The 24796-nt window shown below is 38.2% G+C and overlaps 4 protein-coding genes across 5 annotated transcripts; 1 reads left to right on the top strand and 3 right to left on the bottom strand.

Annotated features, from left to right (window-relative positions):
• The first annotated feature begins 2044 nt into the window (after positions 1–2044).
• LOC114716658 (photosystem II 22 kDa protein, chloroplastic) lies at positions 2045–3543 on the top strand. The gene is made up of 4 exons (XM_028901688.1): positions 2045–2367; positions 2452–2571; positions 2804–3047; positions 3139–3543. Exons 1-4 carry the CDS (start codon positions 2155–2157, stop codon positions 3384–3386), a joined length of 825 nt encoding a protein of 274 aa, XP_028757521.1. The 5' UTR covers positions 2045–2154; the 3' UTR covers positions 3387–3543.
• Positions 3544–7972: 4429 nt separating this feature from the next.
• On the bottom strand, positions 7973–9878 carry LOC114716661 (uncharacterized). Its single transcript, XM_028901692.1, is given in 3 exon segments — positions 7973–8360; positions 8363–8592; positions 9364–9878. Coding segments are annotated over 3 exon segments (696 nt in total). The 5' UTR covers positions 9656–9878; the 3' UTR covers positions 7973–8186.
• Positions 9879–11012: 1134 nt separating this feature from the next.
• LOC114716686 (long chain acyl-CoA synthetase 9, chloroplastic) lies at positions 11013–16419 on the bottom strand. Its single transcript, XM_028901720.1, is given in 12 exon segments — positions 11013–11459; positions 11734–11940; positions 12024–12158; positions 12322–12453; positions 12872–12989; positions 13531–13760; positions 13897–14070; positions 14210–14341; positions 14665–14928; positions 15527–15607; positions 15929–16289; positions 16291–16419. Coding segments are annotated over 12 exon segments (2088 nt in total). The 5' UTR covers positions 16377–16419; the 3' UTR covers positions 11013–11291.
• A 1395-nt stretch (positions 16420–17814) lies between these two features.
• LOC114716702 (small glutamine-rich tetratricopeptide repeat-containing protein 2) lies at positions 17815–23653 on the bottom strand. Of its 2 annotated transcripts, none has more exons than XM_028901744.1 (8): positions 23577–23653; positions 22676–22812; positions 21449–21515; positions 20971–21070; positions 20228–20391; positions 19395–19441; positions 19242–19292; positions 17815–18305 (listed from the first exon to the last, which is right to left on the bottom strand). In XM_028901744.1, the coding sequence occupies exons 3-8, from the start codon at positions 21510–21512 to the stop codon at positions 17934–17936; spliced, it is 798 nt and encodes a 265-aa protein (XP_028757577.1). In that variant the 5' UTR covers positions 21513–21515; positions 22676–22812; positions 23577–23653; the 3' UTR covers positions 17815–17933. The 2 variants fall into 2 exon arrangements, with proteins under 2 accessions (XP_028757577.1, XP_028757576.1); XM_028901743.1 differs by having other exon boundaries at positions 22676–22834; positions 23577–23624.
• Between the last annotated feature and the right edge of the window lie 1143 nt (positions 23654–24796).

Raw genomic sequence — 24796 nt, 5'->3', positions numbered from 1 at the left:
TTCTTATTTGTCTGAAACATTTGTCTCATTTCCCTTTCAATATGCTTCTTCGTCTGAATATTACTGTAATCTCTTAATTTTCTTTTTTTAAATTTTTCTTGTTTTGAATTTGAAATGATACTCCAATGCAGCAAAGGGCTCCTCGAGAGAAGGCGCCAAACATGTGCCACTGAGTCAGCGTAACACGTACGTATTGCTTGAACTAATAAATCTTTACGAAAATTTGTTCTTTTTGATTGGATGGAATATGATCTGTTCACTCTCGGGTTCGTTAACTGTTTGGTTGACCTGACAAAATTGACCGGCAGTCATGAGATTACCCATTTTCATGCTCTAACACGGCGTCTAATCATAAACGGGGCACAAAATATATAGGCTCATGAATTGGAAGAAATGAAAATTTCATATTGTATTATCCTCGGTACTCTATATACAAGTCTCATGAATTGGTTAAAATACTTTTTTAAGGTTATTAGAACTTAGTTATAATCAATTTCTCCCATGAAACGAAACAAGGGTGTTGATTAGTCAGTAGAGATTTTTTCATTACAAACGAGTCAGTTTCGGTCCAACGGACTGAGTTTAAGAAATCTGTATTATTTTAAAAAGAAAAATAATTACGACCAGGTCTCATTCGACTTCAAAATATTTTCATGGGTTGCTCATAGATAAGTTATTTAGAACTAATAATTTGTCCGTAAAAGTATACGAGTATGCCGCTGAGGGGACCATAATGTCTCTTACTTTTTAGGCCCCTGTGGATCATATCATGAGCAGTGGTGGCGCCATGGCTCACGTGCGACGTCGATGTGGACGATTAAGAAGGATCAGCGCTTCCATATTCATATCCTGGCGACTCAACATTTAAATTCAAGATTTTTTGCAACTTAATGTCATCACAAATGTTTACTTTCTCGTGTATAACCAGAACGATGATAGGTTACATGATCATCTGAAAACAATCTCTTGCTCTTTAGTCTTTAGCATGCATGCTTCTATGTGCTCGCTTTTCTAAATTAATTCAGATGATAAGATAGTGCCTTCCTGCCAATACGAAGTTTTCCAATCCTATGTCTTTTCTTCTTTAATTCACTTCAGTCTGCCTTTGTCGAGTGGTAGCTTGGAGACACATTCTTCCGCTGAAAGGAACTGCTTTTATTTCTCTAACGTGGGTTTGCTAGCCTCCTTGCCGTAAAAGCAACGCATATATTCGAAGCAACATCACTTTTAAAAACAAGATCAGTGAGTGTGATCCCTAGATCACATCATTTCAGTCCACACAAAAGTCCCGTCTCTCGTGCGTTCTGGTATTCTTGTGCTGCCCCGGCTGAAGCAATTGGTAATTCGGGCCAAGTTCTTGTTGGGCCAAGACAACTGGGTCATTTTGGGTTTGGTTCATTAATTATGGATCCGAAGGCCCAGAGTATCGTGCGATTTAGATACTTTGTGCTGCACAAAAAGGGGGACTCTATCCAGAATCTAATCCAAGCACGCTATAGGGACGTGTCAATTATGGATTTGTCATCTTCGGATGAGATAAGCCTAGGGCAGTCCGTGCGACTGTACATACTCCATCATCGGGCTGGTGTCTCCCCAGTTTATTTATTTTTTATTTTTAGGTGAGAGTCTCCCCAGTTTATTTTGCGAAATAAGACTTTTGTAGGTTTTTCATTTACAAGTTAACAATGACCAGCGTCTTTTGTCCCAGAATGCCACCACTTGACCATCAACACGTTCATCACACAAACGCAACATTTTTTTTTTGAAAAAAAGAAAACAAAATCATTTCTATAATAAGAAAATAACTTTAATTAATTCAAATTCAACAGGAAAAAAAGAACGGAAAGAGTACAAACCCAGTCAGTCTCGCCAAGCTTGAGCCAAAACACTGCGAGGGAAAGGAGTGGCCTTAAAAATTATGGCCTGGAAACTAAGAAATTAACATATTATCACCGTTACCACACATGTTAGAGGAACACGTGGTCACTTTGGTTACCTGTCATTAACTTGGACACCCCATCCAACCCTCTCGGAAGTATAGAAGCAGATCTAAATTCACGTTGGTTCATTCCATAACAATCGCTTCCTTGGACATTGGAATTGAAAGCATTTATTCTGAGGGGGAGGCAAATAGGTGTTCATTCTGCCGAAGGAATGGCTCAAACATTGCTGCTCATGTCCAGTGTCGGCACTAATTATTCTGTAGACTTGAAGAGGGACTCATCACTCCAACTTCAAAGGCAAAGACTAAGGCCTAAGTTTTCTCATCTCCTGCTCGACCCAACTCCCTCTGTTTCTCTTTCCTCTTCATCCAGGACACTTAAAACTTTTGCTCTCTTCAAATCGAAGACCAAAGCCCCTTCCAAGGTAGTCTACCTTTCTTTTTAATTTTAATTTTAAATTTTTGTATAATTATTCATGTTGAGCATTCTGATTTTCATTTGGTTACAGGCTGCAAAGCCAGAGCCAAAGCCAAAGGTTGAAGATGGCGTCTTTGGCACCTCCGGAGGATTTGGATTCACCAAGGAAAATGAACTCTTTGTGGGTCGCGTTGCCATGATTGGTTTTGCGGTAAGGAACATTTTAACTTGAGGTTTCTGTCAGCTTCCTCATGATATTTCTCTTTCTGAGTTAGCTTTTCAGTATAATTTAGAATATTGTTGCCTTCCCCAATCGCATAACAAAATTCCGCTAGGATCTCATTGTCACACTTGTTGAGCTACGCTATTTGTGTGTTTAAGCATCAACGCTTGATGATTGCTCGTAAAGAAGAGCACGCCTCACTGATTTATGTGGATTGCAGGCATCATTGTTAGGGGAAGCAGTAACAGGAAAAGGTATCTTAGCACAGTTGAATCTGGAAACTGGAATTCCCATATACGAAGCAGAACCCCTTCTGCTTTTCTTCATCCTTTTCACCCTAGTAGGAGCCATTGGAGGTCTGGGTGACCGTGGTAAATTTGTGGATGACCCCCCCACTGGCCTTGAAGGAGCCGTCATTCCTCCAGGCAAAGGCTTGAGATCGGCTCTGGGCCTCAAAGAAGGAGGCAAGTTCATGAATATCCAAAACCTGGTTTCTGTATAATTAATTTAGAGTATTACTAGGGCTAACAAGTTGCTGTGTTTTGGTATCGCCAGGTCCTCTCTTTGGATTCACGAAATCCAACGAGCTGTTTGTGGGAAGATTGGCTCAACTGGGTTTCGCTTTTTCCTTGATTGGAGAAATCATCACAGGAAAAGGAGCCCTTGCTCAGCTCAACATCGAGACCGGGGTTCCCATCAACGAGATCGAACCACTCGTGCTGTTCAATGTCCTGTTCTTCTTCGTGGCTGCTTTGAATCCTGGAACTGGTAAATTCGTGACAGACGAGGACGAGGAAGAGTAGAGGGTGACGAAAGTTGTACTTTATGAATCTTTGTTCGTCCTCTAAAATCAGTGAATTGGATTTCTGTAAAACATCAGTTGTATATCCCTTTTTTCCTAATCTTGTCCGGAACATTCCATGAAAAATTGCAGCGAGACGGCCATGAGTTCAACTTTGAGGTCTGGAATTCTAGTTTTCGACAGTTTCGTTTCACAGTCGTAGCGTGTGTGGCGTTGGTGTGATTTTGCTGCGGTAACTGTGGGATGCATCACGTGTCATGCTTTTGGGAGGCCAGGTCATGTGTAGGATTAGGATGAAAATGAGGATCCGAGAGCCCAAACTGAAGTCAAGTGGACCCCACGATGGGGAAGCGAACCCCGTGACCTTCGATATTATATTACATTCATACGAAACTAGTTTCAGTATTTCGCCATCTAGTATGATTTTTAATACTTCAGGTTTAAGATTTTCAATCAATGGTTTTCACAAAAAACACTACGGAAAAACGGAGAGAGTGATATTTCATAAAATATACTTCTCGGATCTTAAATATAAAATTTTTTTTGTAACATAAATTATACTATAAAAAGAGTCTTATATTTAAGATCGGAGAGTATTTTATCAGTGTTTAGATATTAAGATATTTGATCATTTTGTATTGACGCTAAACACAGTCACTAAACAGATCTTTTCTCGAGGGCCAACGTGATCCTTAAAAAGACTTGAACCCTAGCTACAGGTTCATATTGCCCACTGTTTCTTTTTCTTGGGCTAGCATTCATTTTTGCCTTGTTTGAAGATTTCTTTCATCCGTTGGCCCAAGAACACGGACATGTCTTTCAGCCGCCCTAAAACTGCGTCGTTTAGACGGGGAACACCGAACACCTTCTTCAGTCATTTTGGGGATGCTATCGCCTATCAGCTCCTCTTCGTCGCTCATCCCCACTAACGTAGTGTTTGGCTGGAGGTTTTATGAGAGGAGGCGCGGGGGTAGGAGGTGAATAAATTTTATTTGGTTCAATAAATTAGAGGGGAGGGGAGGGAAATTCTTTCCTCTCTTTCTGCTCCCCTCCCCTCTTCCCCTTTCCCTCCAAAAATGGAATTTTTTTTGGGGGGAATGAAAAAAAAAAATCTGTCCTAACTTGACAATATTATCCATACTATTGTTTTAACATTTCAAGTCTACCCTTAACAACTTCAACATCCTCTTTTACCTGTTGCTTTGCTTTTGATGATGATGATAATAATATTACTTAGTATTATTATGTATGTTATAATACAATTATAAAGTATAATTACACGTACAAGTATAACTATAATTTATATATATTTTTTGCCAACAGCTATAATTTATATATACTCCTCCGGTCCTAATTATAAGACCCAATTGACTTATTTGAGGAGATTAAAGAAGTAAGTTAAGTTGGTTATTTATAATAAATAAGTATTGTTATTCCTAAAATATCCTTGCTAATTAAGTATATTGGCTAAAACTATCATTATTAGAAGGATTATCTTGGAAAAAAATACATAAATATAAAAGAGAAAATGGATTGGGTCTTATAATTAGGACCAAATAAAAAGTCAAATTGGGTCTTATAATAAGGACCGGAAGAGTATTAAGTATTAATTAGATTTTATACATCATTATACTTTGTTAAGCATCTTATAAAATTTAAAAAAATAACTTAAGATAACATAAGGATAAAATTGTTCACGTAAAAATTTCCCTCCTCCTTTCCATTTCTAAATCAAACAAGATAACATTAACATCTTTTCCCTTTCCTCCCTTCTATTAAAAATTCTTCTTCTCCTTCTCCTACCATTAAAATCCCTCCCTTTCTCTTTTTATTTTTATTTTTTATGGAACCAAACACAAACGGCTTTCAACAGAGATGCTCATCTTATCAGAACCTATTCCGCCTTTTCTTCTTCTCAGATGGGTGTCCAGTGATGGTTCAATCTACTCTCTCTTCATCATATTCTTCTTCGTTTTGGGAGAGGGTTTTAAGGGTAGAAAATAAGGGAGACGAAAATTTCTAGCCGGTCGACCGGCTTCAGAAAGAAAAGTACGTTGACGAAGGAAAAATCAAAAGGGGGAAGTGTTTAGAACCACAGAAGACAAAGCAACTAGCGGAAGGACTCGGAACTGCGAGTTTGTCTTCTGCTGTCTAATGTCACTAGCCGGGCAACCAATTCAGGCTTCCATTAAGCATAACCACTCGGAACAAATATGTGGTCTTTTGCTACCAGAGATCATCATTCCTTCACGGAATCTTTGTCCATAACATACTGACCTTTCAATCTGCACTTGTTAAAATAGAGTTGGCCTGGACTTATTCGGGATCCAGAGCACCTCATCGGGTGTGGTTCTCTGGGCTCCAACTAATTATATCATAGCAAAACAAATACACAAGTCATGTCATTTGGTGGACGTTAAAAAATTCGGAAGTCCGGTTCTTATCCATAGATACAAAACCCAATAGCGGATGATGAACCGTCTCATCTTTTGGGCTGAGCAGCAAAATCCGAACCCTCATAGCGTGTCTTCTTGCTGCACTGTGTCCAAGTCATCCACAATTTGAGAAATGTTTACTGTCCACCCACACACAGCATGCAAGTCTCTTGTTCCCCCCCCCCCCGGTTTTCGGGCCAACAGCATGCAAGTCTCTTTGAAAACCCCACACTCGCTCACTGTAATTCTGCTTCGAATTCGAAATATTGGAGCAAGTGTCATTCATCTCCATTCAATTATCTGCTTCGAAATAATCCTGATTATTCCTGCAAATTAGACTGATTTGGGTGACCGAGGAAAAGAGATGCAATTTTAATTTCTTCGATGAAGTTGGGGTTTATGTGGCATTATATATATATATATATATATATACACACACATACATACATATAGTTTGCCTGGCATTGCATGTTGGGATCTGGATGTGGGCAGACCAATAAGAGGTTAAATAGGAATGAATTGACGGACGTAAATAAAGTGATTAAGAAAAAATATTGTGGCGGTCTCGACGGTTTATTAACACCTGAAATTTCTCCTGAGAGGTGAGAGAATAAGATCAGCAGGGGTTTTGTGTAAATTTTTCTGTCTTCTCCCAGAACAATAGTTAATGATGCCAGACATGAACTTCGGATGTTACGAAACTTTCGGTGCATGGCTTTTTATGAACGAGTATGTTATGCATTTTCTAATGAAAAGCAGAAAAGGTGAAAAAAAAGAAAGAAGAGAAACTGCAGAGTTAAAACCCATTTGGACGAGTCAGGTGAGATGATAATATACTGAGTGGAAAACGAAGAAGAAATAAATCATACTTTTTCTAGTTTGTAATGATATAGAAAGTAGAAACTAGAAAGGAAGTTAGCGAAATAAAGCAGTACTACTCCGGTCCTTAATATAGGACCCAATTGGTGAGTTTTGGTCCTAAATATAAGACCCATCATATATCAATTATCTCTAAATTACCCTATGGATACCCTTTCAACCATAATCAAGTAGAAGAGAAAGATGAGGTATTAAGAAATATGATTATGGTATTTTAGGAAAGTGTATTTCTTATAACTAACTTACCTACTAATCAATCAATTAGATAAATGAGTCTTATATTAAGGACCGGAGGAGTATTATGCATGGGAATAGGTTAGCCAGTTGGGCCCCTAGCTAACTTAGGTAGCCATTAGGATTCGGGCGGTGTTAATCTGCATTATTAATATTTTATTAGGCTGAAACAGAGATATATGGTGATGGATAACTTCACCTTTCCGCTGAGGCTAGCTTGAGGAACAAAAAAATAAAGCGACACTCAAAGGCTGTGTTGACTAAGGATAGGATAGGATAGGGTAGCCTTTAAGGGTCCTCACTTGGCTCTTTCTCTCTATTCCAATCACATCTGCTTTTTCCTGTGTAATGCCCTCCACAATGCTATCCCGGACGGGAGGAGCACATGCAGGCTTTTGAGCAACGGACAATCTATCTCTCTCTCTCTCTCAACCAATAAAAGACAGATACAGCGAACCAGAGATTTTTGCATTAAACGTGAAGGCTGATGTACATATATATCTAAACATGATCACATTCTTGATTGGTCACATACCCTCTTCTTGCACAGAGAATGTGCAATAATGAATATATATATATAAATTGCCATATGACGCAGACGATGACACGGTTGCTGCATCTGCATGTCCCTCTTCTGATACAGTTGTTGATATTAGTTGGGTGGAGATTCGGCTATGTCTTGTCGTTTTCGTCTGCTCCGAATAATCTTTTCTCTTTGGCCGTGGTCCTCTCCCTGTTGTTGCCAATGGGCCTAGTGGGCGGGACGACGCCATTAAAGGTCCTGTGTATAGATATTCGTCACACACACCCATGCTCTGTGCGTTGCACGTGCCAACAGCATAGTTTTGATTCATCATCATCATCATTGAATTGATTAGCGATTCATCTTTAGACTATAACCCATTCCACTCGAGTGATATTTGAAATCTGGACATTCTCGCACTAAGACAACTACAAGACAAGTCCTGTTCCTGTATCCTTCCTTGTTTGTTTCCCATCAGGGGCACCAAATATCGGGTGATTTGGCAGTGCTCGTCAATAGGCAAAGGAATGCTCAAAATGCCTTGTTATCTTATTTTGAAGTATAAACCTTAAAGCCAAAGCAATTTCAACACCTATTTTACAGCCTGTACTGTCTACAACAATGGGAGAAAAGAGAAGAAAAGAATTACAAAGTACCCAAAGCATATAAAAGCTTCTTTTTTTTGCGAACCAAAGCGCACTTTTGAGCGAGCGATAAAGCTATGTTGACTCTACCATATTGTGAACAGTATCTTTATAACTTTACAGTCACACTTAATTGGGCCTGCCCCACAAATGGAGGTGTAGTGCAGAAGAAAAGGGCTTTCAGGCAGTGTTTCTTTTTCTTTTATTCCATGGTCCTTCTCTTTGTTAGCGAAGTCCTCATCCAACCTTTTCTCACCTTCTTCGCACCCTCCACGCTGCTTTTTGTGGGTCTCTTCCATCTCATGAGATGGAAGATGTGGCCTATCTTCCTTCGCCACCTAAGCGTGTCACGTGACTTCCCATGCTCTATTACGCTCCTTGTGGTCTCTAAGGGCACCTTGTTTTTAGACTCTGTAGTGGTGGTGGTTGTAGTACTGTTCTTTTCCCAAGAGGCCATCCCATTCTTTTCGAATTTGATTGATATGAACGACTCTGCAAAAGCAAATTTTTGAATGTCATTGTGGGTACCAAGAAGCAAAAAGAAACAAATAAAAATTGACAGAGATGAGAGAAACAAAGAAGTGAAGTTAACAGAGGAGTCAATTGGATGGATCTGCTTTTTGGTTTAGACTTTAAATCAAGCAGGATAGTTGCACCTAACCACACTGTTCGTGTTAGGTGTATAGAAGATGATATAAAATGTGCTCCATTGATATCTTAACTCTATTGATTTGAACTTGAGCAAGGCAATACACACCCACTTGTCCAAAGTCTGGCCAAAAGATAAAATAAAAAATGGGCTTATTTGGACTTTAAACTCCGTTGATCAGGAAGATTAGACAGAAGAACATATAAATCAGGTAGATATATTGAATAACTGAATAAATTAATAAGATATTTCTGTGCCCTAATTCCCCACAATATCCATGATCCTACAAGATATACGATCAGTTGAGCACCATAATGGTCTTGGCATCTGAAACTCGCACGCCACGCCAAACAGACAAAGAATGAATGAAAGGAAAACCTTCATTTCTTGTCTGTCTTACCAATCCTATCTTAGCAACTACGCATTTTTTGACCTTAATACTGTCATCAACACAACAATCTAATCTTGCACATAAAGACACGCGCGCACATGCGCACCACGTTAATTCTCCTCTAATAACGATGGAAGCGATTGCAGGAACACCATGATGGACATTTTTCTCTTAGAAAAAAATCGGTAATAAAAACAAAGATTAGTGTAAGATAAAGGATCACCTTCTGGGCTAGGAGAGGAATCATCATACTGATAGGTCTGAGATTTCCAGTGCTGGGAATCTGGACGGCTGAACAGAGACCCGAAAGCAAAGATCTTGTGAATAGAAGAAGCTTGCGGCTTTCTGTGTGAGGAAGTTTGAAGCTTGCTCGTGGAGATAGAGGGATTAAGGTTCTGTTTGGTAGCCAATACGAGAAGCCTCTCGTTTAAACATAAGGGACAAACCCCAACAACTACCTGTCTGGGGTGGAAGTAGCAGCATGACTTTTCATCTTTGTGTCCATTTTTGTTCATGATATGGTTTGCAGAAGAAGAGAACAGGGTGAAGAGGAAGAGGAGGAGGAAGAAGGAGAAGGATGTCAAGGGAAAAAGGAAAACCCAACTCTGGGATATGAGCTAGAAAAAGGAAGGAATTTATTCTTGAAAATATATATGGTGGGAAACCAGATGCAAGATCATGAGCAGGACCCACCAAATATGACAATACGAGCAAAATGCAAAATGGTCATGTCGGAGGAGATAACATTTTGGGTTTCATTTTTCAGATATTCTAAAAATATGATCTTTCATTTTGAGTCAAGTGCGCGTTTAAAATTGCTCGATAAAACTCAGCTTAGACAGGGTCCAAGAATACCTTTATTTTTATAATTAAAAAAAATTGTAATGTTGAGATTCTTAGTTAGATAAATAAAAAAGATGGTATTGTAACTGACTGGTTTTGTTTGAGAGTTTTTTCTGTTCATCTTTTACCCTTTTGGTTGTTAGTCACGATGACATATTTCGCTCCGCAACTAGCGATGATCTTATGCTGTGATTTGGAGTTTGAAATTTAAATTAAAATTAATAAATTGAAGCTGTGAATATTGAAAGTTAATTTGGATTGGGCTTACTTATAAGCTGTATAAGTATATCGGTACTTCACTACTACTTTTAATTCTATAACATGTGCCCATTGTCACTGAGCTAGTGTAGGAATGCTGAGTATTTATAATGAATAAAAATAAAAATTGAAATACGTCAGGCTTTGAGAAAATGCAGCGTCTCTGTGTGGCAAGATGCAGATGCAAGGAGGACAATAGTCAATAAGTTAGTGATGGGGTTGACAAAAGGAGGTCTTGGGAAATGAATGAAGGGTGAAGGAGTGTATCAAAATCAAAGCAGTTGTGCACGGGGTCAATCGTAATAAATCCCACGCGTTTAGTTGGTTTCTTTTATATTAGACCCCGTCACATATGCATGCGTGTATGCATAGATGACAATATATTGAAGTGAATACAAATATTTTTGGCATGAATGACTAGGGGATAAGGTCAACATTTGCGACTCCCCCTTCATTCTGTAAAATGCACAAATAAAAGGGCAGCTTAACCGGACTGCCCCCTTCACACCGGCATGCACATGCAAATGGTACTCGCATATTCATATTTGCCCTCTTTGTAACGTTTTTTCTGTTTCTTCTCGTAATTATTTTAATTATTTTATCACGGGTGGCTTCTTTTGTTTGAGTTTCTTTTTTTTTTGGGGTTAAAAAACAACCCGCAAATGCAATTAAGCAAGACTCGTTTAATTTTAAAATTTTGCGAACGTACGAGTTAACTTCTAAAATTTTTTTCCTAAAAGGTCAGAAAAAAAAAATTTGTCAGCTTGATAATTTTTGAGAGCTAAAACTGAGTTTAACATTTGTTGTACCAAATTGTTGGTTTTAATTCGACCAAGTAAACTTGAGATGGAAACAAGAGTCATATGTATGCAAGCAAATTCTCTGATGAACCTCTACGAGTGACAAAGGTAAGTCAAAAAGAAGGGATACAAAACCTTCTTCCCTGCTCCTGCCACTATCACCCCTCCCCTTCGAAGAAAAGGAAGGGGAGGAATTAAGATAAAACCAAAAAGATCAGCTCATTGGAATGAAGAGTATAACTTCGCCAGCTCATGAAGAATATAATTTCTCCAGTTCCTCAGCGAAGGCTTTTCTGATGGCTTCTCTTTTGATCTTGAGAGCTGCAGTCACTAGGCCAGATTCAGGAGTCCAGGGGTCTGAAAGCAGCCTAATTTTTCTAGGAATTTCAAATTTCTCCAAGCGAGCCTTCTTAGCTTCCTGCAATTTTGTTTCATATTCATCATTAAAAAGAAGAAAGGGCTTTTATCACCATTTTTCTTTTTTAAATAGGCAACCCACTTGTTTCTAAGGAGCCATGGAAGCGACAGATTTCAATTTCCAAGATCAAAGTAAATCAGTTGGATCATTCTCATGTGATCGTCAGAACACAACTATATTCCCGACTAGATATATCTTTCAAAAGTTAAGAAGTTCAATCCCCAAATATCATGACTGTCAGTAGTTAAGAGGAGTTTGACAAGAATATATATACCTTTACAAGGGATGCTTCTACTTCCCGAACAGTTTCTTCTTTCCTGCACAATTCCGAGAAATCAGAATAAGCAATGCCTTGCCTTGAAACCCATTCTTCCACTGCAGACTGAGAAGCCACGACAAGTGCCACACAGTAACTGTGAAAAGGATCAACATACAACATAATATTGTCTACGTAGGGGCTGACACTAAGAGCTGCCTCAACCTGCAAGTTTTTTTTGAAAAAAAAAAAAAAAGTCACGAGGGAAATATTTGAAAATAGTGCATTTCCCCAACCAGTTGCCATACCTTTCCTAGGGAGACATATTCACCATGCTGGAGTTTAACTATGTCCTTTTTACGATCAATAATCTCAAGGCAACCGTCTGGATGGAACCTCCCTATGTCACCAGTGTAGAACCATCTCATTCCTCTTTCATCAACCTTTACAACAAAAGAATAGAAGATATAAAAGTAAATACACCTTATGAGAAATGAATAACTTTACTAAGCAGAATGATTTCAGCAATGGTGGAAAACTAAAGAACAGTGATAATTCATCCTTTCTCATCCCCAAGCAAAATGAAAGAAGAAATTGGCATCATACCTTGTAAGACTCTCGTGTCTTTTCTTCATTTTTGAAGTATCCAAGAGTGACATTTGGACCACCAATCACAATTTCACCACGGGGCATTGGTAAATCATCAGTCAAATATCCACCATCAGGCCAATTGATTAGCTGAATAGAGAAAATTTAACGTTAACATAGAATAATATTTCGAAATGCAGTACAAAAAGTAAACTACCATTACAAGATAATAATAGCTTAAAAGCTCACAACTTAGTCTTGAATCCTCTCATTGAACAACCCCTCCTTTCCCCCAACAAAAGAAAAAAAAAACACACACACACACACACACAACCCTCTTATATCTTAGTGTCATAAGTGATGAATCAATAATGATCCCAAATAAGACATAAAATCTAAAGTTAAGACTGATAAATTTGGAACAAATTTACCATGAAGATGAATATCAACCAACAGTATTCTCACTGAAAATGACATGAAACAACATATAGAAGACCATATTGAATGGTTGCTTTGCATTATTTACATCCAATCCCACTGCTCCATACGCCTTCTAGTATATAATTACCTTGATAAAAGAGCAAGGAAGAGGTGGTCCCACACGACCAACCGATGTATCATCAAAATCAGAGAATGTCCCACCAGCACAAGTTTCTGTGAGACCATATCCTTGACCAATCGGAGCACTGGAGAAATGCAATCCAATAAAAGATTGACAGAGGAAACAATAAAGGGAGGGCCAAAGCCAAAGAAGAAAAGAGCACAAGATTGAATCTAGTTCTATTTCCTTTGGCGAGCCATATTAACCATGACAAATATAGTACATAAAAAAATGAGATCCACGGGAGATTTTTAATTAATTTTTGACATCAGATCTAGCTAAATTGTGGCATATTATTTACGGGTGGAATAGCCTTGTGTGTGAGTCTTTTTTTTTTTTTGGGCATGGCTGGGGCGGGGGGGGGGGGTATTGCCTTTGAACTTTTAGTAGCATGCATCCTATCTCATTGCCTCCAGGTCGTACTGCAATATCTCAACTGTACAAGATGAGCGTGTGAGGCATCTGTCCTTGTTTGCAATTGCACTAATGAAAACTTAAATCATCATCCAGAGTTGAACGGAACAACCAGTGTGGAATTCTTAAGTCACTCTTAATTCTTAAATAAAATAAAAATTGTTACTAAGCAGTCATTTCAATTAGATTTGTCACAGTCAGGCAGTACTGACCCAAGACAAATATTGATGAATCTTTGGGTATCACTTGAAAGGGGAGCCCCGCCAGAGAGTATAAAACGGATACGACCCCCCAGGATTGCTCTGACCTTATTGAACACTAAACCATCCCAGAGAGCCTTTTCCAAGCCCCAAGCTCCAAACCAGCTACCATTAATTGAATTCAACCTGCGAGAATAGGCTAAATCAAACATTTTCTTGGACAATCCTCCTGTTGCATTTACCTGCATTGTGAAGCTTAGCCTTGGTTACTGACTGAGATATAAAAGGAGGGTTTCAGGGATAAGCCCAGAAACACATGCACAGTACAGTTGATGTATTATATGCAAGCATGTATTCAAATTCCAAAACTCATAGTACCTTCTTGAGCACTCCATCACGAACACGATCAAGAATAGCTGGTACAGCTGCCATTAAAGTTGGCATCAATACAGTGGCATCCCCCTTCGTTCCCCTTTTTATCTTGCTTGATGTATCAGTTAGAGTCAAAGGAGATCCATATCCTATGGCACTTCCAACAGCTGCAATCAAATTCTGAAACAAGCAGTAAATTTTGTTATGAAATGCCGTAGAGAAAAGGAGCTTTTGAAAAAAGAAAAAAGAAAAAAGAATGCCTCACAAATGGAGATATTTATTCAATCCCCTTGATGGTATAGATAATTGCAGCTCATACCTCAGCCGCTAATTCAAGAATATGGGCCATTGGTAAGTATGCCAGGTAAACATCCTTTTTCCCAAGGTCAGGAACAATTGTCATGACAGCAGAGACTGTTGCCAAGACATTACCATGTGTCATCATCACTCCCTATAACAAATAATAAAAGAATAAAGTAAAGAAAATAATAATGATAATACAAGAAACTAAGTACATTTCAATTGTCAATAGTAATATTTCTTCTAACATACATTTGATAATCAAAGGAAACACAGTAGACCAGGCTATGACAGAAACTAAGTACATTTCAATTGTCAATAGTAATATTTCTTCTAACATACATTTGATAATCAAAGGAAACACAGTAGACCAGGCTATGACCTTATCAAGATTAATATTTAGGATTCCCAATATAGCTGAAGGGGAGGAAAGAAAAGATAGGAAGAAACACTTAGTTCAAAAGTACTCCTAACCTTGGGCAATCCCGTACTTCCACTGGTGTACATTATAACTGCAACATCTGCCGGAAGAGGTAAATCAGCATCAACAGGATTTTCTCTACCGAGTCTCTCAACATTGGCAAAGGAAGTGATTGTCCAGCCATGCTCAACAGATGAGGTGTCAGGGGGGATATCATCATCCATGCATATGACACGTTTAACGGTGTCAAGTTGTCCACTTATGTGTACCAACTTCTTCAGTTCTTTTTGCCCACAAATTACAGTCGTAACCTCAGTCTGGCAAAGATTTGTAATCTCATCACATAAACTCAGGAACTAAAATGACCATGAACATGTGCGAAGTCCAATGGTCCACACCACACTCGGACCATGAAAGATTTCTAGAAGTTAAATAGCCATACCAAGAACAAGCTACAAGCTAAATAGGCAACTACGCAAAACAGAATATTGGCAGGTAACCGAAATTTAAATTGCAGAAATTTTCATTTAAGTAGTTGGGCGATGATTGGATTTACAAGCAAGGGGAGAAGAAAGAAAAGGAAGGAAAAGAGAGCGGGACTAAAATCAAGGATCTCATTGGAAGATATGGGAAAGTTACATAAAAGTTCCCCCTTAATTTTTTCTTTTTATATTATAAAAATAATATATTCACTTCATAGCTAGTCAGAAGAGAAAAAATGTCACCAGAGGTGCCACGAAAGTGATGCCCACGAACTAACATCGATATGCCAAGAAAGTACTGAATACTTATATAAGGCTTGATCATCTTTGACAGAATGGCGGACGGAGTATGAGGAGGGTGACACTATCCTTCAAGGAAGATAAGAATTGATAATTCATAAATGCAAAAATTCAAGAGACATAGAGAGTATACCTCATTTAACGAATGACATAAAGCTTCATCTCCCAGTGATGCATATATAGTCACAACAGTAACATTGCGTCTAAAGCAACCCTGAAAGAACAAAAGAAGAAAAGATCACCCATATCTTAGCGAAAAATAAATCAGCAGTAGATAACAATCTAGGAAAGCATGGACATAGATACGGAACACAGAAATGGGAAAAAATCTGAGGCGTTGTCATTTAGCGTCAAATGTTGCCACTCCCTTTTTCAAGTAACCATACTTCTAACTTCATAGACTAGGAACATACTAAACTGATAACACGTCCGCTGGATCGCAATTTCCAGACAACTCAAAATGTACTCATTGAGAGTAAAACGGAAGATATAAGGGGAAGAGAGTCAGCCGTTAGTGAGTGGTTAAGACAAACACCTGTAATGCAATAAACCATTCTTCCCTTGTGTCAGCAAAGATTGCGGCTCGTTCTTCCTTCACATGCCCAATTTTTGCTAGACCAGAGGCAAAGTTACAGACAGCCTCGAACGTTTTCCCATATGTCAACCATTCATAGTCTCCCAAGGACAGCTTCTCAAAAGACCTTCCATCATCAGTTATTTCAACCTCCCTCGAGATCAAAGTGCGGGTCCCAAGCAAAAACCTGTCTCGATGCTGCTTACAAGCGAGCTCAAAAAGGTCTGCAAGAGTTGTTACACCCTTCCATGCCGTACTGACCGGGGAAGGAAACCGATGATTCCGAATTGCAAACCCAGGTTCACCACCAACATCGGCGGGGAACACCACGTTTTTTCACATTCCTGGAATTCCGGAATAGTATGGTAACTATGAGAGGAACAAGGACACCAACAATATAGGCACTCATTTCCAGGACGGAATGACCACTCTGTAATATACCAACTCAATCCCTGAAATTGAAAATTATATTAACATAAGTTAAGACTTTCTTCCCCAATTATCGGTACGAAAGATGGCAAAGATGGGCAAACGGGACAACGGAAGCCACAACTTGAGCTAATTTCATACTAAATTAAAAGGCATGCACAAAACAATAACGGAGCAACAAATATATTGATAAGGTTACTAGGCAAAAGAGCTGTGGCAATTCCAAAAAAAGAAAGAAAGCAAAGAACAGGCCATCATAAGCAAGCAAATTAGACATGCAGTTACTCTTGCGAAATCAGTAAGAATACGGAAGCGGCATAATCTAAAGAAACCCAAGAAGAACAGGAAAAACACGTAAGAATTCAAAACAGGAATCCAGAAAGACCTTCAGTAGCTGATAAGAAGCAAAGACAGGAGGCTGAGAAAGAGCAGCAAGCAGCGAGGGGGGTTGGAAAGAAAAGTCCGAAGAGAAGAGAAGAGAAGAGAAGAGGAGAAAGGAAATATGGGAGGGAGGAGAGAGGGAGGTCAGAGGAGTTATATAACGGAGGTTGGGGGGGCGGAGAGATCGAGGGAGAAGGAGGTTGGAGTTTCAGAAAGTTCCGCAGCTCGCTAAGAGTGTCTTGTGAAGAAGCTCACCTTTTTGCCAGCTACCCAGAAACAACGGCAAGGGGCAGTTGGGGACCCAAATAACGAAAGTGAACCGTCAAAAAAAAGGGGGGAATTAAAACGGATTAAAGGTCCTGGGGTCACACACACGTGGCGGGGGCCGAAGAGATTAGGGTTTTATTGCGGGCCGTGAAATCTGGGTTACGTAGGCACACGGATGGGGTGCGTGAGGCCCATGTTGCATGTTGATTGTAACGTCATTGGCTCCCGTGATCTTGCTTGAGTAATTTCTTATTTGACCAATAAATTAAAAAGGAAAAATGGAGATAGGCGCCGGAACTGGATGAACAAATCCATGGAAATGGGACCACAGGCCACAGCAGGGGCTCAATCCAGGAGACGAGCAGCCACCAGACCACATCCACCTCAAACTGCAATAACTAGCAATCGCAGCTGGGGTGGGGGCCCCACAATGATCCCTCTTGTCCTGCGTCTCCGATTAACCCCGCAGTCTGTCACGAAATGTCACCACCAAAGCTCATGAATTCCGGTTTTACTGACTTTATTCCCTAATTAAAGCTAAATTTATTCCGTTAAATTTCTTTCTTGTTCTTTTCAAATTCCGAACAAACCCCACCCCCAAAAAAAACAAAAATCACAGCTAAACTATGAATGACGCTCTTAGCAGATTAGACGCGGAAAATCCATTACTACAGCTATGGCTTGATGAAGTACTAGCAAATGAGCGAGCGACAGCTAGCAACATATTTTGCCTCCCCTTTTTTCTTTTTCGCAAAAGAAGGGGCCCCAGAGACCAAGACGTCAAAAGCGGACGCTGTAAGACCATTTAAATTGAAGAGAAAAATATTTTACAAGGCTGATGATTTGCAGTCCCAGCACTAAGCATGCTAGAAGTAAAACTGACTACTGCCTAGTTTGGCGCAGTTCTTCCGTTGGAGTGATCTTGTGGCTGCTCGCGGCCTGGAGGCGCTGCCCCAGATAACACTTCCATCACAGACCTGAAAGCGCCCGTCAAATCTTCGGGCATTTGGTTCAAGTTTAAATTAATATTGCTCCCGATTCTTATTTCAGGTTCATTAGATGAATTGGTGCTGCTATCTTCTCCTTGCCGCTCCTGGGGATGCTGTCCTTGATACGCATTGGCAGTGTTTGCGGCTATGTTCATAAACATGCTTGCAAGATCGTTGGCATTAAAAGGCATCGAGTCAAATGGTGATGGAGCTGCATTACCTCTTGACCCTCGTGCGGACTGGTTCTGAGACTCCTGAGATGATCTTGAATTCTGTACGGTAAAATGGTTAGCTCTGCGCATAGGATGCCACGATTAAAAATGGCTATAATCTTTTATAATGGAAAAAGGACAGGGAGTAAGATGCCAAATGCCTTTTTGGAAGGCATTCAATACACTCATCTTTGAGATATATAGAATGCCTGCATTTGAAACACTTGTCTCCAATGTCAGGAATGTATAGAATGTCTCCATCTCATTGGTAACCTCATCCTACCACTAAACAACAGCGGATTTCACACGCTTGAGTTTTTGGCTTCATCAATTTTCATAAAAACATAAAATGTATCTTTTCTTTGATCACATTTTCCTAATCACAAACATGAGAATCTAAAATACCAAGCTATCTTGCATATGGCATACAACATCCCAAGAGGCGTACTAAAGTATTTCAGTGAAAGGATTACAACCTCCTAAAGCTTCATCATTTAGGGGAGGTAAAACAAACAAAGATTTGCAAAAGAAACAGACCATCACCCCTCAGACACGAGGGAATTTAAACGTTATTGCATTCCTACCCAACATGCGTACGTAATTAATGCAAAAGGCAATAATTTCAGTCAAGTCGCACATTAATAGTTGGCCCAAAAAAAAAAAAAAGTCGCACGTTAATAAAATCAACTGAGAATGAAAAATGGGATTCATAAAAAATTCAATATCCAGGAGAAAATAATATAACCATGATTTGATTTCTAGAGATATCATCTACGAGAAGAATTACCACTAATCATGTATTTGATCTGATGAAGTATTATGTGGTTGCTCTACAACTAATAATCAACAATAATTCCATTTTCAAAAAAAAATTCAAGAAAAATAAACTCAAAAATTACTAATGGTGCAAGATATTCCTGAACCACAGTATAGAATGCAAAATTAAAAACCCAAGAATAGTTGATGAAGCATTAAAGATTGAAATATAAATAATACCTGACTGTGATCTGCACGATGTTGCTCTTCTATCAATTTTTGCTCAGCAACCTGTGGTTAATTAACATCATAATGAATAACAAGATAAGAAAGAAGATAATATAGAAGAATATTTTAGGCAAAAACTAATAATGAAGAAATTCACTAACACACCCGTATATTTTCTTTAATCGACTCATTACTTGGATCCAACAGCAAGGCTGCAGAGACATAAAACATCAAAATTAACAGAAACAATAGTTACCAATTTAACAAGTATGGGGTCAGAAATCATGAAGCTTTAATAATGAATAAAAGTTCAAAGATTGAGATCCGTCTTACTACTAATTATTAATATACTGTTATTATTATTATTTGGTTTACATTAGGAGGTTTTAAATCATCAGGCTTCTATCCACACCCCACCTCACCCTTGCCACCAGTGCTTTACTCTCATTCCAATTAAATCAACAAGAAGCCCTATGTTACTAGGTAGGATAGGCTAAACAGCCATTAAGCTCTATTAACAACCAAATCTTTAAATAGATTATTAACCAAAAAATTATATGTAAGATCATTAACGCCATTGAGCATTGCTTGAGTATTTGAATCAATGTCTGTAGAAATAATAAATTTGCATGTATTGTAAATAGTCAAACATCAGAGGTTCTACAATATCACAGATTATGCAACCTTAATTGGAGAGATGAAAGGCTAATCATAGGCATTATTTTTTATTTTGTGTCCTAACTCTGACGCCCCCAATCTCTACATATATTTTTGACTCCCTGCACAGGATACCCACTAAAATATTGTTTTTGGAGCTACAAGTCCACGATGTTATATTTTTAACAGTGGATAGCAATGAATTTCCTGAAATCAACAGCTTCGTAGCATTCAAAGAACTTTGCTCTCAAGGTAAAGCCCTTGTTCTTTTGAGTCCAAAATAAATACATGGTATGGCTGACAAGGGAAAAGTGAAAAGAGAAATAAAATAGTATACCAACCTTTCCTAAACCCTTTATCAATGGCATCTCTGTAGTTTCCCTGAGCATAATACGCTAAACCCAGTCGACTGTATGCCTTGCTATAGTTCGGGTCAATCTCAATAGACTTAAGACAGTCTTGGATTGCTTCTGTGTATTTGTGGACCTGAGTGTAAGCAGCTGCCCTGATACATGATAACGAAGAATATATTACATATTCAGCGCACCATAAGAATAAGATAAGGCCTTAAGGTGTTCTCAAGCAAACCATCGCACAAGAACAAATTTTTCATCCAAACCAGATAAAGAATAATAGCTTTCTTCTCTGGATAAAAGATCATGTAGATAGAGAGAAAAATGGGTACAAATAGAGGCAAAGGATAGGGTATCTTACTCCACAAAGGCAGAGAGAATAAGCAGGAAAGAAAACGGTCATTAATACAGCATAGACCCCAAATCCCTCTGCATTTGTGAAAGGTTCCCTCGTAGAGAGAATGATCAAACACCAGAAAAGGCTACAAGGAGAACGCCTGTCCTAAGTAATAGGATTAGGAAAGGCTGAAATTATAAGTAATGGGATTGGGGAAATGCTGAAATTATCAGGATGCTGGATTAGAAAACAATGTGGTTATGCTGGAAAAATAAAAGTTGAGACACTAAAGTATTTTTCAGGTAGCATCGATACCAAAAATTTACATTCATGCACTTCACGTCTACAGAGGAAAAAGATTCGATAGTTGAGAATTCAGTATAATCATCTTTACCTGTTGCAGTAGTAAACAGCATTCTCTTCACAAAGTGCAATTGCACAAGTATACAAATCAATTGCATCAGGGTATTTCTTCAATTGCATTGCCTTATTACCTAACATAAAAACCAAAAATGAAATACTACAACAGACCGCAAAGATTCACTGTTTAGTTATTCTTCAACAATACTTCAGATGCTTAAATTTAAGTTGATTTTATGATCCCAATCAATAGCCCAATATACAGGCATTTTTTGGCCATAAGACAGTGCAGACAGATAATGGAAATGCGTTGCAACGTTTTCATTTTTAATAAAGAAATTATCTTGCATGTCAATGGCAAGGAAGAGTTACAGATGCATGTTATTACATTGTGTTTGTGTGTGCACGTGTGGACACCACGTGAGTGAAACAAAGAAGAGTAAATTTTAATCCCTCCACACAAGAGCATAAAGTCAAATCCAGCTTCCCTAAGTCAAACTCCCTTATCATACCTTGTGATTTCAGCAATTCAGCCAAGTTCTTTAGACCAAACTCCTGGCATTCAGATCTCTCCATCTCCTACACAGCAGAGAAAATTCTCTAATCAGAATCAAATAGACCAGTAGAAAGAACTTAAAAGGTAGTAAATTCAGATCTTTCCATCTCCCACACAGCAGAGGAAATTCTCTAATCAGAATCGAATAGACCAGTAGGAAGAACTTAAAAGGTAGTAAAATACTCCCTCCAGTCCTATATATAAGCTTCACTTTTGGAGAAGGGTCTGATCCAAAATACAAACTTTATTTTTGAGTTTGTCTGATCGTTTATTACTTTTTTTTTTCCTATTTTGCTCTTAGTTGACTGTATTTAGTACTCTCTCTCTCTCTCTCATATTAATATTACCCCCATATATTCTCTTTCATCATTTTTTCATGTATTGCCTCTCTCATTTACTCTCAATAAATAAGGGCAAATTTTGGGGAAAAAAGCATTTTTGACATATTTATTATTTTTAATTAATTTTAACTACTAGTTTGTCAAATGTGATTCGGTTAGTTGAAGCTTATATATAGGACCGAAGGGAGTAATATAATAACCTGTATTCCATCAACTTAAATACCATCAGCCTTAAGCATTACACGGAATAAAAGCCTATCTCAGTATAAAACAGCCAAGAGCAGAACTAAGTTCCCACATAATTTGACTGTACATACATCATATACAAGTAAAGGCAAACAACCAGTTAGCTTCTTCTCAGATTACATATACCAAATTTAAAGCCCAAGGATCAGCCCAATGTTCACGTTGGTGGCATACTTGTCCACCATCTACAAGCAGTTATTAACTAGGTGAAATGGGTTTTGGTGTTTGCATTGATTACTTAGGAGTTAGAACTCAAATTTTCAAACCAAAAAAAAAAAAATCCTTCTTTGTGGTCGATAACCATGAACTCTGACTTCTCAATTTTAAATAATTGATAATAATGGTACAACTTGACCACACTATTAAACTACAATATTTAGAGAAGTAAATAACTTATTAATGCCATTATTATTGCTATTACAATATTAGAAAAATAATATATGCAAGAGCATGAACAAAGAAAAGTGGCGCATAAAAACCAATGAACAAAGAACACTTGGTTGACATCAGCGTTTTGGGTTTTAGATCTTCCAAATCATTCCCTAAAGTTTTAACATCAACAATCATATGAAAATTCATGATATAGTATGTCATACCGTTGCAGCATCATTAAATATACGAGATGCTTTCTCCAGTTGCACTGAGTCATCAGTTCCATCAGGATTTGTCCTAAAGAAGTGGACTTTCTCCAGAGCATCAAAGAATTGCCCACACAGTTCATCTTTGGAAACTCCTGTCAAAGGTTGAGAAAATATCTATGTATATTTATTATTTTATACCTTTTAAGCATACAGCCACTAGCTCAATGATGTTCAAGTATGATAAATCCAAATCCCCACTTGGGCAAGATCTAAAATGAAGTGTAAGTGAACAGTTTAAGACTATCAGCAGCAAAATGAAACACTCCATTTATAAAAATTTACAAAACACTGTGGTGATTATACGGGAAAGCCAGACCAACATTATTGGACAACAGCAGAAACCACAGAGCAAAAATAATGGAATAGCATGATCATAATCTGAAAACTTATGATTTCACTGCCTTCATTTTTTTATTTCCCATTCCCCCTGCTCTAGTCGTTTCTATCTCATTTTTCAAAATTAAGTGAAAGAATCGTCCTCTGTGGACTTTGAGCCAATGATCTACAATCATCCCCATGACTTCGAACAGGTTAGAAAAATTGTGACCAGTTTCAACCCATAGTAGCCTAAACAAATAAATGCAAAAAACGGAAGGAAATAATGGCATGCACAAAGTAATTGTATCCAATAGAGATACAGCTAAAAGAATCAAGTATTGTGCCTTCTTAAGTCTGAACCCAAGAGGTTGTCTAAGTTAGAATAGATCATAGTAGAAGTGTATGCATTAGGAAGAATAAATTTATACTGCAAGAAATTTTGTCATATCGAGATCATCACTCATTTGAAAACATACTCTAATTAAATACATAGGCATAACAGATAATATATAATATAGAGGAAAAAAGATTAACCTACCAACTGTGCGAGACCCTCGTGTCCAATCTTCATCCTAATAAATTACACATTACTTAACAGAATCAGAACTAAAAGTCAAAGTTTCATCGACATGCACTGTGGCGTCTTGCAAAGGAAAATTAAAAGTGTCATTACATGACCAAAAAAATTAATTGAGATGACATGCAGTTGCTTACTATTCGCAAAATGTTATGGCAAAACACTAATTTAAATTGCTTAACCGGGCTTTCAAGGTTCCCAATCAATTTAGTTCTCTAATGGTAAAAAAGCATATGAAGCTATAAACTGCAGGCACTATAACCAGAATGGAATGGGAGACAATATAGTTCACAGACTAAAAACCCTGTCAATGGAAAGAAAAGCTCACTGTTGTAGTTAGTGGCTCCAATGTGTTTTTTAGTTATAAAATTCTTTTTTGAGCATAGCCTTCTTAGTTCTCACCTAAATGGGCAACCCTATTTCCATAAGCATATTCTCTCGCCAGTTAATTAGTGATCTTGCAATACAACCGCCATAATTTCAACACTCATGGCTGCCACGATAACTGTTCATATCCTTCAACACAAGACGATGCATGAGGATAACTATCCTAAATTTCCCATCCAAAAGAAAATAACAGAAAGTGTGGAGTGTGAAGAAATAGGAATAATAATAAAATAACTCTATCAACAGATAACCAAATTGAAGTGCTGCCCAATTAATAGAAGTTTAATGCCTACAATGAACATCAGTCCATTCATGTAAAATGGGCTAGCGGCCTAGCGCTAACCCATTATATTCTCGCATTACAATAACTCCCTGTGGTTGGGACCTGGCTTCTCTCCGCTGCCAGGTCCCTCCGCTGCCTCCTCTACCCAAAACACTGCCGTTTTGGATGCAAAATGAGGGGGCCTGATGTCTTTTCTTTTTTTTTTTTTTTGGTATTTTGAATTTCCGCTGCCTGGTCCCTCCGCTGCCCCTCCTCTACCCAAAACACTGCCGTTTTGGGTGCAAAATGAGGGGACTGACTCTTTTTTTTTTTTTAGAAGTTTTTTTAAGTAGCATCTGATATTCTAAAATAATTTTGATATACTTAACGCATTAAAATATTTTTTATAAGCACCTTTCATTTTTTTTAAAACTCAGTATCTTAAATTATTTTTTCAGTAGTACATGGTGTTTTGCAATAATTTCTTGTATACTCAATATTTTAAAATATTTTTTCAGTAACATTTAGTATC

The sequence above is a fragment of the Neltuma alba genome, unplaced genomic scaffold (assembly GCF_004799145.2).
Source record: "Neltuma alba isolate B1F8T4 unplaced genomic scaffold, ASM479914v2 tig00011685_pilon, whole genome shotgun sequence".
Classification (NCBI taxonomy): Eukaryota; Viridiplantae; Streptophyta; class Magnoliopsida; order Fabales; family Fabaceae; genus Neltuma; species Neltuma alba.
Note: the sequence above shows the minus strand (reverse complement) of the source record. Positions and strands in the feature narration are given on the sequence as shown.

Bases quoted from the DNA above. Each gene is read 5' to 3' on its own strand.
- LOC114716658 (XM_028901688.1), top strand. From the start codon at position 2,155: ATGGCTCAAACATTGCTGCTCATGTCCAGTGTCGGCACTAATTATTCT. The intron at 2,368-2,451 runs GTAGTCTACCTT...ATTTGGTTACAG, and splicing joins AGACCAAAGCCCCTTCCAAG to GCTGCAAAGCCAGAGCCAAA. The intron at 2,572-2,803 runs GTAAGGAACATT...TGTGGATTGCAG, and splicing joins TTGCCATGATTGGTTTTGCG to GCATCATTGTTAGGGGAAGC.
- LOC114716702 (XM_028901743.1), bottom strand. From the start codon at position 23,609: ATGAAGATTGGACACGAGGGTCTCGCACAGTTG. The intron at 20,392-20,970 runs GTAAAGATGATT...ATCATGTATCAG, and splicing joins GCTGTTTACTACTGCAACAG to GGCAGCTGCTTACACTCAGG. The intron at 19,442-20,227 runs GTTGGTATACTA...ATGTCTCTGCAG, and splicing joins TGATAAAGGGTTTAGGAAAG to CCTTGCTGTTGGATCCAAGT.